The 14349-nt window shown below is 48.0% G+C and overlaps 5 protein-coding genes across 5 annotated transcripts; 3 read left to right on the forward strand and 2 right to left on the reverse strand.

Annotated features, from left to right (window-relative positions):
* Positions 1-223: 223 nt before the first annotated feature.
* On the forward strand, positions 224-1743 carry N7479_007428 (alpha/beta fold hydrolase; the record flags this gene model as incomplete). The annotated part of the gene is made up of 3 exons (XM_057255122.1): positions 224-371; positions 415-893; positions 940-1743. The coding sequence occupies 3 exons, from the start codon at positions 224-226 to the stop codon at positions 1741-1743; spliced, it is 1431 nt and encodes a 476-aa protein (XP_057108984.1).
* A 638-nt stretch (positions 1744-2381) lies between these two features.
* N7479_007429 (uncharacterized protein) lies at positions 2382-4785 on the forward strand (the record flags this gene model as incomplete). The annotated part of the gene is made up of 7 exons (XM_057255123.1): positions 2382-2414; positions 2467-2494; positions 2543-2649; positions 2695-3279; positions 3325-3902; positions 3950-4610; positions 4678-4785. The coding sequence occupies 7 exons, from the start codon at positions 2382-2384 to the stop codon at positions 4783-4785; spliced, it is 2100 nt and encodes a 699-aa protein (XP_057108985.1).
* A 1253-nt stretch (positions 4786-6038) lies between these two features.
* On the reverse strand, positions 6039-7067 carry N7479_007430 (40S ribosomal protein uS3; the record flags this gene model as incomplete). Its single annotated transcript, XM_057255124.1, has 3 exons — positions 6039-6365; positions 6450-6763; positions 6914-7067. The coding sequence occupies 3 exons, from the start codon at positions 7065-7067 to the stop codon at positions 6039-6041; spliced, it is 795 nt and encodes a 264-aa protein (XP_057108986.1).
* Positions 7068-7466: 399 nt separating this feature from the next.
* N7479_007431 (phosphatidylinositol-3-phosphatase YMR1) lies at positions 7467-9768 on the reverse strand (the record flags this gene model as incomplete). Its single annotated transcript, XM_057255125.1, has 3 exons — positions 7467-9155; positions 9204-9686; positions 9745-9768. 3 exons carry the CDS (start codon positions 9766-9768, stop codon positions 7467-7469), a joined length of 2196 nt encoding a protein of 731 aa, XP_057108987.1.
* A 2519-nt stretch (positions 9769-12287) lies between these two features.
* Positions 12288-14073, forward strand: N7479_007432 (glycosyl hydrolase family 79 C-terminal domain-containing protein; the record flags this gene model as incomplete). The annotated part of the gene is made up of 4 exons (XM_057255126.1): positions 12288-12490; positions 12557-12933; positions 13002-13240; positions 13312-14073. The coding sequence occupies 4 exons, from the start codon at positions 12288-12290 to the stop codon at positions 14071-14073; spliced, it is 1581 nt and encodes a 526-aa protein (XP_057108988.1).
* Positions 14074-14349: the final 276 nt, after the last annotated feature.

Here is a 14349-nt window from a genome sequence, read left to right on the forward strand (position 1 = left end):
AAATTATCAGGTACACTCTGTACCCAATATATGTACATGTAGGTACCCGCCATCAACCCCGCTGGCTGGAGGTTTATATGGCTGACTCAGGCATGACGCTATCGACCAGGTGGGCAGGTGGATGGCCCAAGCTCCCGAGGTCCGTTTGTCTCGAATAGATTATAATTGACTTAATCTCACCATTCTAGGCTTTCCTTTCAATACATGATCCCAATATCCCAATATGGGCAAATCCCTATCTCGTGCCTTGAGCGGCACGGCTATCTTTGCCTACGGCTTCTTTACAGTATTTTTATACGGCCTCATTGCCATAGCGAAAGGCACATACTTCAAACGCCCCACTGAAAAAGACAAACTGGACCTACAGCTTGGTGAGCTATCCACCATCGTGAAAGTTCTTTGCTGACTTTCTAGCTCGCGATCGCCTGTGGGATTTATCTAGAGACTTCGATGGCCTCTCTCACCACATTCTAACATTGCCCAGTGGGTTCAAGTTCCACTTTGTCAGTAATGATATTCCAAACACACCAGAAACCATCAATTCCGATAAAGCATTAGTCATCTTCATCCACGGATTCCCCGATAGCTGGGCGATCTGGCGACGTATTATCGGAAACCCTGCTTTACAAGAGGCCGTTTCGCTCGTTGCGATTGACCTTCCCGGATATGGAGGAACAGAGAGCCTGGAAGAATATAATGCAACAAACGTTTTAGAGAAATTGACAGAGCTGATCATCACGCTACGAACCCAATATGGTGTTGATTCGGGCAATGAAAGCAACAGGAAGAGAACCATAATTGTGGCTCATGATTGGGGTTGTGTCTTGTCCATGCGCCTCGCTGCCGAAGCTCCGTCCCTGGCCCATCGGTTCATCCTGTCCAACGGACCATCAGTATGTCAGAACGCTGGTGAATATCATATTTTAACTAACGATTTAGATGAAATTGGTTGAATCCAATATCCATCGTCTGCTCTTCTCGGCCAATAAGATGCTCAGTAACGCCTGGCGTGCACCACTGCACGCCCGCGTCCCGCTGCTACGAGCACTCAGAACTCTCGCCCCTCTCGCCCGCCAGCTCGTTCTATCCGGATATGTCTTTGCCATGCAGCTACCCACGCCAATGGTCTATTACCTCCTATCCGGAGGCAACTGGTCATTGTTGAAAAGTAGTCACCTCGCATCGTACAACAAGGACGAATATACCCAACTCGACATGGCCGACAGTATGGCGAGCACCATGGGCCCGTCCGCCGCAGAATCGGATACCAAAACTACCAGCGGTGAGGCCTATCCCGCCAGCATCCGCGAGCGCGCCTTCACACATGTCATGCACATGGCGGCTTATTACCGTGATCGGGCGGCGACGGCGCGTTGGGACAAGTCCATTGAGACAGTTACTAGCTTGCACAGCATTGCGTCTGGAAAGCGACGGGCGAGCAGCGGAGCTGGGCTGTTTGATGAAGGTCCCGCGGGCGCTCTCAAAGCCAACACGACCATTTTCTGGGGCAAGGATGACATTGCTCTTGACCCGAGGATTTGCCTTGATGGGATGGGTGATTACTTGGTGCAGGGGTCCCAAATTGTGCTACTTCCCCGTACTGGACATTGGACTCCGCTTGAGCGTGAGAGCGGTGCAGCTTTTATCAAGGCCATTGAATGGGCTGCCCAAGGCGAAAAGGAAGATATTGGGACAGCCATTGTTGAATCCTACCCTGGTGTTCAGGTCATTTTTTCACGATAAAGATACATATGTATGCAGGCAATATTCAATGTTTTTTTCGTATTGCGGGGGGCAACCCGGTTTAAAGCGGTTAGAGCGCAGGCGATGTTTCACCTAGACCACTTAGAGTAGTTAGAGGGTGGATTCAATGTATATTTTGTAGTAATAAAAACGGAGAACAGAGAACGGAGAATATAGAACAGAGTACGGAGAATGTAGAATATAGAATGTATAAAGCGTTGAATAGAAGGAAATATATTAAAGGTCAATCTCCAGGATTGATGATTTACCGGGAGGAGAAATCACTCCACTTTCCCCTCGGGAGCTTTGACCTTAATTTTGCGTACATCTCGGCCTTTGCTTTCCCTTTGCTTAGCTTTGCTTAAGAATCTTACGACCTGCCACTCTCTCAATCTCAAGAGTTCAACCTGACACAACATGCAGTGAAGGAAAAAAATCTCCTGTTCTCGTCCCCCCTCGAATCTGCGTCCGGTCCAGGTACCACAGTCGGTGTATCTCACTCCCACCGGTCCGAACTGTCATTACCAATTGACAAGTTAAGATTAGCTGGATAATTCTGCTTCTGTTGGGGACGTTTCTTGAACCCTTCAGAACTTACTGGGCATTTGGCCATTCTTTTGTTTGGAAAAAGTGGCGTGATGGATTCCAACGGAGGAGCAGTCTACTGCACGGTATCTAACCCCCCTTTTACTAGGCTTATGGCGTAAACTGACGATAGGACAGCTACTGTTAAGCGACAGTTATCTTCCTGGTATGTTTTTATTTATGTGAAATGTGGAACTGTTCTAATTATTTATAGGTGCTATGGTCCTTGCCCATTCCCTACGCGACAATGGCACAAAAGCGAGGTTGGTGGCGCTCTTTACGCCAGACAGGCTACAATCAACCACCATCGATGAGCTAAGGGTACGTACATTATTCCCCAAACGATGCCTTTGTCTCACAAATTAGACCATATACGATGAGCTGATCCCGGTGAGCTCAATGGTAAACGACACGCCGGCGAACCTCTGGCTCATGGATCGCCCAGATTTGATTGCCACATTCACCAAGATCGAGCTTTGGCGCCTGACACAATACCAGCGGGTCGTATACATTGATTGTGATGTCATAGCTCTCCGAGCCCCCGACGAGCTTTTATCACTGGAAGCAGACTTTGCTGCTGCGCCTGATGTCGGATGGCCGGATTGCTTTAATAGTGGAATGATGGTTCTCCGACCTAATCTACAGGATTATTATGCGCTAAAAGCACTTGCCCAGCGAGGTATCAGCTTCGATGGCGCCGACCAGGGTCTGTTGAACATGCATTTCCGGGACTGGCATAGGCTAAGCTTCACGTATAATTGCACCCCAAGTGCCAATTACCAGTACATTCCTGCGTACAAGCATTTCCAGAGTACCATCAGTCTTATTCATTTTATTGGTGCTCAGAAGCCGTGGAACATGCCGAGGCAGATTGTCCCACTGGAGTCCCCGTACAATCAGCTTCTAGGTCGGTGGTGGGCTGTCTATGACAGACACTATCGTCCGGTATTTGTGAGTGATATCCGATATGATGAAGACGTGAACTGACATTTATAGGTACCGACCGCGCCAGTAGATATCGGAAAGACGGTGCTGGTTCAAGGCGATCAAGTTCATTCACCTCGTTATGACCACCTCCCTCGTTATGACAACAGTCCTCGCTATGACACCCCTCATTATGAGGCACAGCCGATGCCTGAGCTGCAGCCCTACCATACTGAAGAATCCACAAGCTTCCATGATGAATCACACCAAGCACCGCCAGTCGAACATCGCCATCCAGAACCGCACCACGAACACTCTACTCCCACCAATGTACGCCATACTGCCGTTCCTGTGTTGAGCATGGTACCGCAGTATGTTCGCGGAGAGGAGCACGTCTCAACGTTTATTCCAACAATGCCTCCTACGCCAATCAATTTTGCGGCCCAAGTGAGCCATGAGATACACGAGACACAGATACAACCCCAGGCGCAGACCCAGACCCAGGTACAGATACACTACCCCGATGGCCATATTCACCAACCACAACCTATCGCGCCAATCCCTCCGATTATCGAGTATCAATCGCCCCCATCTCCCGTCCCAGAGATTTCAACCTTTGAGGCGCCAAAATCCGAGTGGGATCCCTCACGGTCAGAGCATATCCCCCGATATCGTCTACAGTGCTAATATCCCATAGTGAGCCACCGCCGGTCAACACGAAACCTGAAGGTTTCAGTTTACAACAGAAAACCTACAATATGTCCGAAGACACGCATCTATTCCAACCGCCGTCATCCTACCCCGAGGCACCGAAAAATATGTGGTATCAGGTCCCAGCCAAACCGGAACCCAAACCTACCACTGTCTTCCCCTGGGAGAGTCATGCTCCGAAACCCACCCGCGTCTTCGCCGAGGAGGCACCTTTGGAGTTAGTGGAAACTTCTGCCATACCCGAGGAACCAGAGCAACATTCACTCCCAAGCGAGCCCACCCCTCCCGGGCCCTCACCTTCCTATACTCGAGTACCCTTCGAACCCAGTGCCGAATCATGGCAAACATACACCCGCTCCAACGCCTGGGATGAGGACCCTGAGATCCAGCGCTACATTGAGACAATCCAAGCACGGCGCTCGAAATCACAAGTGACTAGTCCGGGAGCCAACTCCGACAGCCCCGGGAAATCACCCCCTACCCCAGGCTCCCGCCCAAGTACTAAGATTACCGACTTCCCAACAGAAGTTGAGCGCCCCAGTCTGCCCGTAACGCCGGCTCCAATCCGCCGCACCAGCTATGGGGATGAAGCCTCCGGTACGGCCGACCTCCCTGCTGCAGAGGGCGTGCCTAGCCAGGAGGAATGGGTGGGTGTCACGGTTGATGTGTTCTCTTCTCTCCTCAGCGCAACGTACTTATTGTGGCGGTCTATAGAATCCCCTGGCTCAGCTCGAGGAGCTGCATCGTCGGCACTCGGAGGTCTTGGAGCATCCTGAGCTACTGTTTAGTCGGCTCGGCGCTGCCTCATATCGTGAGCGTTGATAGTACTCATTCCTTTTCTTTACTTTTTTTTGACATTTGGATAATCTGATTCGTTTTTGTTTTATGATTGAACATGATTAGGACATATACTCCATCTTGCTTGATTATTTTGCATATGCATATGTACTAGAAATTTCTTGAACGATATTTTGTTATGAAATAATAATGGCAACACTGAACGGAGTATTGAATTCTTCCCATTCTTTTTACATTTCAACTGGAAATCCATGTATGGATGTACGAATTTTGTCGAGAGTAAGACTAGAAATATATACAGCGGTATCTATCCATAGGGATTTCAACTGTTTTGGTTGTTTGTCGCTCGTGCTTCTAGGCTTGCATGTGTATAACGTAAAAAACAAACCTTTTAACGTATCCCGAGTGGTCTACAGAGTACACAAGCGAGACATAGTAAATGCGATATTTTACAACCATATATCTCAACAACCGCGTTGTTGTTTGATTTCATTGTCATTCGATAGCTATTGATAAGGCTTTTGAGCAATATATATCAATCTTAAGAAAATCTAAAAGCTGCATTGTGATGGTGTTACAATTTACCTTAGATTACATTCCAAAAAGCTAGGTAGAAATATATACATCGCAATCACATAGTCATAAAGATTTCGTAAACTCTGAAGAGAAGCTACATATCACCTAAAAATTATTGAGCTATTAAGAAAACTCTATATGAACTATGTACTGTTGTTTAGATATCAAGTTGTAATTTATCGCATTTTATGTGTTTGGGATGGACCACTCGCATGTGAAATACGTTAATAACAGATTGCCATTACTTGGAGCATATAAAGGAAGTTGAAAAGCTTCATTGGCTGTTTCCAGAGTCTACTCACCGCTTGATCCGTCCTACTTCAAAATTCTCTAGTCACATCTGAACCAAAGCAATGGATGTCAAAGATCCACACGAGATCGATATCTCATACTATACAAAGTAGGACGCAGGCACTTAGTAATCGAAGAAAGCGCGCAATAACAGAGAACAGACTTCGAGGCTTCGATTCCAGTATATGATACCCGGTATTCAATGGCAATCAAGGCCTTTTCTTGCCAATATGTACCAGACCTTGGGAAACCTTCCAATTGACCTCCCGTATTAGCCAATACAAATTATGGGATAGCATATAAATGGCTTTGAAGGTCATGTAATTTTGATTGCGTGAGGTAGAGTATCAGGTTAGGTTAGGACAGATGGAAGAAAAAGGAAGAGCCGGGCCTAATGTAGATAAAAACATTTACTCCTGAGCGAAAGTCTCCGCACCACCCTCAGCCTCTGCGGCCTGCTGCTCGGCAAGACGCTGCTGCTCAGCGGCCTGCTGAGCGGCAATAGCCTTGGCACCGTAATCCTGGCTCATGGGCTGGAGAACGGGCTGCTCCTCCTTGGGCTCGATAATGGTGACCGAGTCGGGGAGAGTCTTCTGGGGGCCGGCCTTGCCCTCGGGGTCGGAACCGCGCATGATCTTAACCTTGATACCGAGGACACCCTGGCGGAGGAGAACGTGACGGGTAGCGGAGTCAATGAACTCCTTGGCGGGCTGACCGGAGTGGATCATGAAACCATCCTGTTACTTGTTAGCCATAATGTTCTTCTCAAAACTAGTTTGCGATCGGCTCGTTGGGGTGCAATTTCCCCGGTATAGACGTACAGTGAACTTCATGGACTTGGCACGGGCGGCACGGAGCTTTCCGGACACAACAACCTCGCAACCCTTAGCACCGGACTCCATAATGAAACGGAGGACACCGTAGCAGGCACGACGGACGGCAAGACCGTTAAGGAGCTTGTAGCGGAGGGACTCGCACTGAGCGACAGCGGAGAGACCGCGGTTCTGGACCTTGGCGGCGTAGAGGGAGACGGAGTTCTCGGGGAACTTGAAGCGCTTCTGGATGAGGGAGGTAAGCTCGCGGATGCGGCGACCCTGCTCACCAAGAACCTCCTGGGTGTGGGTGGCACGGACAACTGGAAAGCCCGTTAGCATCAAATCCCCATTCGAATTCCGCAGATCCCATCGCGATCGCAAATCGTTCTCTTCCTCCTCTTTTCCCGGCAATTTCACCAGCAATTTTCAAGCGACCACATAGAATAGATTGGTTTTCGGGTTTGACGTACTGATGTCGGTGACAGTGGGAGTCACACGGACTTCCACACCGGAGTAGCCCTCCTCGGCCAGCTCGCGCTGGAAGAACTCGTTCAGCTCGGCATAGAAGACACCGTCAGCGACGAACTTTCTGCGCTTGGAAATAGCACCCTGAACAGCGGCCATTTTGTCGTTCCTGGTGGTGTTGGAATCGGGGGTTGTCGACGGAGGGGATCGTGGTCGAGAGACTTCAATTCTGAGAGTGTATTATTTAGTGGGGATTTTTCGGGACTAGGGCTGCTTTCCTGTTTGGGCCAGGGCTCAACCCTCGCTTGCCGGCGCCTTTCCTCTTTGGTCCTAGAGTTGCCACCTTATCATTTAGGCATTAATAAGGCAGTAAGGCAGCCATGGCGTAACTACATAATATTACCTACCATTTAAGGCCTGGTAACTACTACCTACATGCATAGTAGTACTTCGAGTGGACATCAGTGGACGAATCACTTTATTGGTCGTCTGAACGCGGATGCATAACATAAAAGTTGTAAATGCTTGAAAATCATAAATGTTTCCTTTTAACCCCGGTCATTGCATCTCTACTCCTAACTCGGTCGGTTTGTCGGTGCGCTCCGCTGGGAATGCAAGCTTAGATACGCCCGACGTCACAGCAGCTGCCATCCCTGATACATCAGTTGCTTTAATAGTACTGTCTGCCCTTGCAGTCTCAATACCAGTCAACACTGTACCTTCCCGGATCTCACTGGGTGCCGGTGAGGAACGGGGGCCGTTCATCTCCGCATCTGTTCGACCGAATACCTCATTCCACCACCGTGTTTCACTGACCCGGGGAAAGATAAGTCGTTCCTTGCCGCGCTGATGGTCATCGACCACAGGATCATACTTATGGTTCGTGAATTGTTCCCGGCGAGCGAGGAAGTAATCCCAAACGCTGCGAGTTCGTTCACTGGCCTTGCACTCCATGCGTTCTTTCTCGTTATTGAACAAGAATGTACCAAATTGGCAGGAGTAGAGGTGATAGAGAAGTCGTCGCAAGAAACGCTCATTAAACTCAAACCGTGTCGGATATTGATGAAGCAGCTGATATGTTGCATCCAAGAACTGATGGAACACAGGGCTCGTCTCTTTTGGTTTGGTCATTTCCTTTTCGGATACCCCCGAGCGCGGTGTAGTAGGCTTCTTCGCAGGAGTGTCAGAGTCGTATGTTTGAAGCTCTCCATCCGAGTCTGGTAAAGAGTCGCGGCTATTGTTGTCCCGACCAAAGAATCCTTTCGCACTAAGGAATGCATTTTCAATGGCCTTCCCTGCACCCCCACCGTCACCAAAGGCACGGTTAGGATCTCCACCGATTCTTTCATTTTCGATCTGGAACCATTTCTCGCTGTTCAAATGACCAGACCGGTGCCGGAACATGTGTCCAAATGAAAGCCAGTCTTTCTCTACCAGCACCATGAAGCCCTCCAGCGTCCGAAAGTAGGGGTCCAAACAAATCTGGCTCAGTGCACTAAGTTGACTAGTGCGGTCCCAGCCATCAGAGCAGTGGATCAAAACATGAGAATGAGTGAGACCAACTTGACGAGTGATTATTCTAGCTCCCTCTAAGATCCCGCCAATGTGCTTCAACCAGCCGCTACGCGCTAGTTGATCACGACTTGGCCCTAATGGAGTGACGTCTGACTCCTTTAAAGCATCGATCACCTTGTTCAGCGAGTCTCGCATGACATGGATATTGTCAATACCAAGATATGCCTTGGTAGCGAATTTGTAGTTGTCCATGTTCTCTGATCCAAGTCCAACAGCTTGCATGGCAAATGCATTCACCGTAGGGCGTGCGTCAACGATCAAGTTCGACTGCTGGGCGCCATATATCGATAGATGCTCTTCAGAATCGCCACTTGTAGCGGCTAACAAGTCGTCCTCGAGTTCCTCAGCATTGTTCAACTCAGGGACTATCACCTGGCTCATCTCTGGACTGCTGGAATCTGTTTCTCTCTCTGTGGCCGAGAAGCGCGCCAGCGGCCGCTCGGAGCGAGAAGTTAAGAAGATAGCGGACAGAAGCTTTTCATCCTGAATGCTTCGGTTCTGGCGGACACCGACCAGCGGCTGTGAGCTTCTGGTGATAGTGCAATTATTGACAGGGTGAAAGTATGTGAGAGCAGGAATTCTTGCTCGAGATCGATAGCGCCCTGCGTAATTAAGCGTATTGTCGGAGATGGAACAAGGTACAGGGATAAGGGCGGGATATGTCGGGGAGAACTAAGCTGTATTAGTAGAGCAGATCTGGACTAGTTTGCGTGGACATACCTCATAGTTCACATTGATTTCTGAAAGACGCCATGCTTTTCCTTCATCCAAGCAGCCCTGGCGTGCCCATTCCTTGCGCGGGTCATACAGGTTCCACCCATTGAACTCCTTTTCTGGTGGGGGAGGTTGATAGCTAAAGGCGTAAAGCTTATCGATACGACTGGATTTGCACGTCCATTGCTTGATACTTTCAAAGACATCTCGCGCTTTGTGCTCATTTACAAAGTAAAAACAGACGAATGTGAAGTCTCGGCATCGGAGGCGGATGGAAGAGAGCTGGCGGGAGGCGGCGGGAGCTGGCCGCAGGGTGCAAAAAGCGATGATAGGGTATGTGATCCACAGTTCTCTGGGCCTTGTTGTCGCGCCCTTTATCTGGTCTTCTGGGGAGACTGGTGGGGTATGCGAAAAGATGAGGTGGTGAGGGGTTAGATGGAGGGTACCATCGACCTGCTCTCCGCGGCGAGCCAAGGTCACATTCTCAACCTGGAGCAACATGTTAGTGAGTGGGATATATGTAACGCCCAAGATATGTTCTCCGAACCTTAGCAATCCGTGTTTTCTCCATGCCGTGTAAATCACTGGCGCGTGGTCTTCATGCTTAATATGTTGTTGGGTGGGGGGAACAGTGAAAACAGTAGGATCGGAGGGCACAGCAGTGATCGCGAGTGAGATGGATCAATATAGGTATGTATATTTTATTGCTGACGTGTAATCAATCAGGCCGACTATAATCAGTCTTAAGCACCTGCCTGGGCAGCCTTGGAGGTATGAGGCGCGCGGAATAGTTGGGATGAGAGGTGTTACATACACGTCACGGGCCTTGATCGGTTGTGGGGCCTCATCAAGGTCACGCCTACGACATCTGTCTAGGTGTATTATATATTGTATACATTTTTGTTATACTCGGTGTAAATAGAATGATTCCAAATGAGGTACCAGGGCATATGATTTCAAAATTTGCTAATGATATTCGGAGATGCACAGGACTTGGTTGACTGAACGGTCAAAGTGTTTGAATATGAAGGTGTTGAAGGTATTGAAGGTATTGACTATTTAATCCACGAGATATCCCAAGCCAGGAGACACTCCGGAATCCCTTGGCAGGTCTTCTTTGGCTTTATCGTTGAACAGCTGCACAACATTTTTTTACATGCATAACAGGCAAAAACTGGAACCAGGAAACATGAAAGGTCAAAAAAGAATAAACAACAATACTTCTACTGAGACTACTAGGTAAATTCAGCGTTAAATGGCTGTAGAAGGTGAGCAGAACCCAATCGTAGAAGTAATGTTTTTCACATCAAAAATCAAATGTGATGTGAGTTAAAACCCGTTATTGCTGAGGTTGATATCGTACTGAAGATCTTACGAGAACTGATTAGACTGCTTCCCGTCCACGGGTGTACTTTCAGTTCAAGGGATATCACTCGAGCCCGTGTGAGAGACCTCATCATGAGAGATGCGAGCTTGGTGATTGACACCAAAGATCTTCGATGAGGGTTCAGGAAGCCGAAGACGGTATGTACCCTCTCACTCAAGTACTGCTTTTGACCTAATCGAATTTTCAAACTCTCAGGGCAACTTGCCCTTTTTTGGGTGCACAAATGAATTCCATAGAGAACTATGAATTGTATTATAAAACCTAGAGGAGTATAATGGCTGATCTAATGGGTCCTCTCCCCTAGGTGCTTAAACGCTTAAACATAGAGGCATACTAGAAAATAATAAAATTGAAGAGTGTGAAAAGAGCGAAGCGGCCCTGTCTGCCTTCTTGTGGAATTGGTATCAACTTGATTGTAGCCAATAGTTGATCAATGGCCACAACAACTGAAATTCTTACTATTCGATCGAAGAGACGTAAATCAAGTGCAGACTTTCTACCTTATATGCACGCTAAAATTTCTCGTGATCGGTTACCGAGAATTCCAAGTAGATGTCCTTCGGAAGAGCTTTATGTGAGACAATATCCATACCTAGACCCTCCCTACAACATACATAAGCCATAAAAATAACCCATATATCAGTTTTCAACACTAGTGAGGTACGCTAGGCTGCTGATAATTTCCCAGTGCACTAGAACCCACAAATTTGAACCTATTGGAGTAAGTTCAAGAACCCACAAACCCGGCAAACCTGCAAATAAACTTACGAACGAAGTTTATGCGTAGAACTAGACTAAATATGGAAGGTATTAGCACTTTTATACATGCTACATAAAATTCGCGGCTTATAAAATTAAGGGTATGGGGTAGTTACGGGGTCAAGATTACATATGTACTTATACCTCTGGAATTTTTCCTCCTATCGCTGCCCTCCATATACAGTTCGCGATTGGCCAAGACTGTCAAATCTAGTGCTACTGACCGCCACCGTATCATCAACACCCGTGCACTCACTGATTTCTGTCAGTCTATCAAATGCCGATCAAGCCACCAAGATCAGAGGCCCCTCATTCTGTGGAGATACACAATCCTCCAGGACCCAGGTCTCTCATTCCATGGAAATATACAGCCCATCATGATCCAAGCAATCAATTCCTTAGACCGAACTAGAAACTACTGAGCTATTAGGATGTTGGGTGCTGTGAAAGTCGTCAACGTTAACTATCTAATACTAGTTGGTGATTGGCCTTGATGATCTCTGGCCGTGGGGTTAGTTATCGCTACCTATGTACATACATATATCTCCGCAGTCTGTTTCCTCCAGGGTCTCCGCGCTCTCCCCAGACCCACCCCCACAGACGCTTGGTAGACCCGCTAATAATCTTACCCAGCGCAGTAAGCCATCAGTCAATCAAAGATCAGCCGTCATAGGTGTCGGTTATTGTATGAGTGATTACCGACAAGTGCCAATCAGGTAGTAAGGAAAGTTGCCGATGAACACTAGAGATCAATTACATACAGCATTTTTTATTTGCAAATATCAATCTCAGATGCCGACAGTAGTGGATAGCTGTAAGAGGGATGAATATAAATACTGGAGGGAGAACGAGTCACTTTAGATTGTCATCAACAAGTGTCTTGCCTATATTTCTTAACCTTGCACCGGCCTGTCAATTTCTTGCAACAGTGAGCTTTTGACACAATGACAAGTTCACTGTTACTCCGATCCTTGCTTCCCTTTGCGGCTAGCATTGGTCTCGTCTGTGCAAATCCTTCGAAAATTGTTGACTCGCGATTCCTAAAGGTCCCAAGCTCCCCACCTGCGGGACGACAGATTGTCGACGCAAACTACCAGTCTTACTCCATCGAATTTAGCTATATGCATGACTATGCTGGGAATGACACGTACGTGGTAAACTTTGAAGGTTTTCTTATGTACGTTTGAGAGATTTTATTGACTTTTATGATAAGACATCCAAACGAGTTCTCCCTTCGCATGCTCAAGAACCTTGAGAAAATCTCGGGGGCTTACCCAATCATGCGGATAGGAGGCTCGACCTCGAATCGAGCCATATATGATGCAAACCAAAAGGAAGCAGTGATTCCCACATTTGATCGTCCTACGGATGACCAGCCCTCTCGGCTGACTATTGGTCCTTCATGGATGGAATCCTTCCACCAATGGGGCAAAGACATCAAGTACATCTACGGTCTCAGCTTCTATGATCAGAATTCCTCTTTTATCGACGGCCGTGACGGCATCGACGAGACTGCGATTCAGGCAAAGGTTGCCTATGATTCGCTAGGTGACCAGCTATACGCCTTTGAGATTGGAAATGAGATGAACTGTACGTCTTGGTCAACTAGCTGAAGACCTCTAATCTGGTTCAAGGAATATAAGCTAACATGATTTCAGTGTGGCAATGCACTATTGATCGTCCCTGCGACTGGACGATAGACTCGTATGTCTCTCAGTGGAATGATTATGCCAACGCTGTTCAGGCAGCTATTGGGAATTACGAGAATATCTTCCAGGGATGTGTCTTTACGTCACTCGCGGGAATCTCGTACAATACTACCCCCAGCTGGAGCGTTGAAGATGCTGTGAATGCTGGAATGAACAGCACCAAGTCCAAAACAATAGCTGACCACCAGGTATGCATTTCAATGACTTCCCTGTAGATGGAGATACTGGAGCAAATACTAATTGACTTGGCCTTTTATAGTATCTGGGAATGAGCCAAATGGGCTGCCCCGGCCGTGGGCCAGTACCAACCATCGAGGGTAACGTGCTTAACCGCACCCAGATCCATCGCCTACTGTATGAGCACGAGCGTATCGGCAATGTTACTAAAGACACTGGAATGAAATATGTCCTGGGCGAGACAAACGCAATTGGGTGCCAGGGCGCCCCTGGTATCTCAGATGTGTTCGCTGAGGCCCTGTGGTCGGTGGACTATATTCTATACCTTGCTACCCTCAACATCGAGCGTGTCCATTTCCATATGGGGACTCAGTACCGATACAGCCCATGGCAGCCAATTGACTACCTCAACACCACAGCACAGGTCAAGCCGCTGTATTATGGGAACATGATGACCTCGAAGATCTTTGCAGGGGGCAACAAGCAGGTTGATCTCTTGCTCAATGAGACTACTCTTGCTGCCTACACCATCTATGACGCGGGTGAGGGGCGTAAGAGAAACTGTGCGCGGCCTGAGTCCGTGGTAGTGGCCAACATGGCCATGTGGAACTCAACGCAGCTGGCACACCACCGACCCTATACCAAAGTGCAGCTTCCCAAAGAGTTCAAGCACGGCAAGGTAAGGAGGTTGACCAGCCCTGGTGTCGAGACTTCCAAGCACATCACTTTTGCCGGACAATGGGTGGATAACAAGGGCTATATCCGTGGACGTGAGGAGACTGAGAAGCTGCACGGTGGTTCTGTCCTTGTTGGTGCGGGTGAGGCTGTCCTTGTGTCGATGTAAAAGTTGTTGCGATGATTTGGGATCACGGCCTCATTTAGCGATACTTCTGGGTCCGTTTGCATGAAACATCGAACCATTCGTCTCAGCAGCAGTCTCTTGGTCGATGCTTTGGAGGAATTGATTTGGTATATTAGTCTTTTCAATTCATTAAAATCTACTGCTTCTTTTATCATTTTGATCGCCAATTGTGGTCCATTCTGTCTCCCTTTCAAGAGTAATTTCTTTTGATCTCCAAAAAACCTCCAAAAAAAAAAGCCCGAAAACAGGCTTCTTTTT

The sequence above is a fragment of the Penicillium vulpinum genome (genome assembly GCF_028829585.1).
Source record: "Penicillium vulpinum strain IBT 29486 chromosome Unknown utg000003l_segment0_segment0, whole genome shotgun sequence".
Taxonomy (NCBI): Eukaryota; Fungi; Ascomycota; class Eurotiomycetes; order Eurotiales; family Aspergillaceae; genus Penicillium; species Penicillium vulpinum.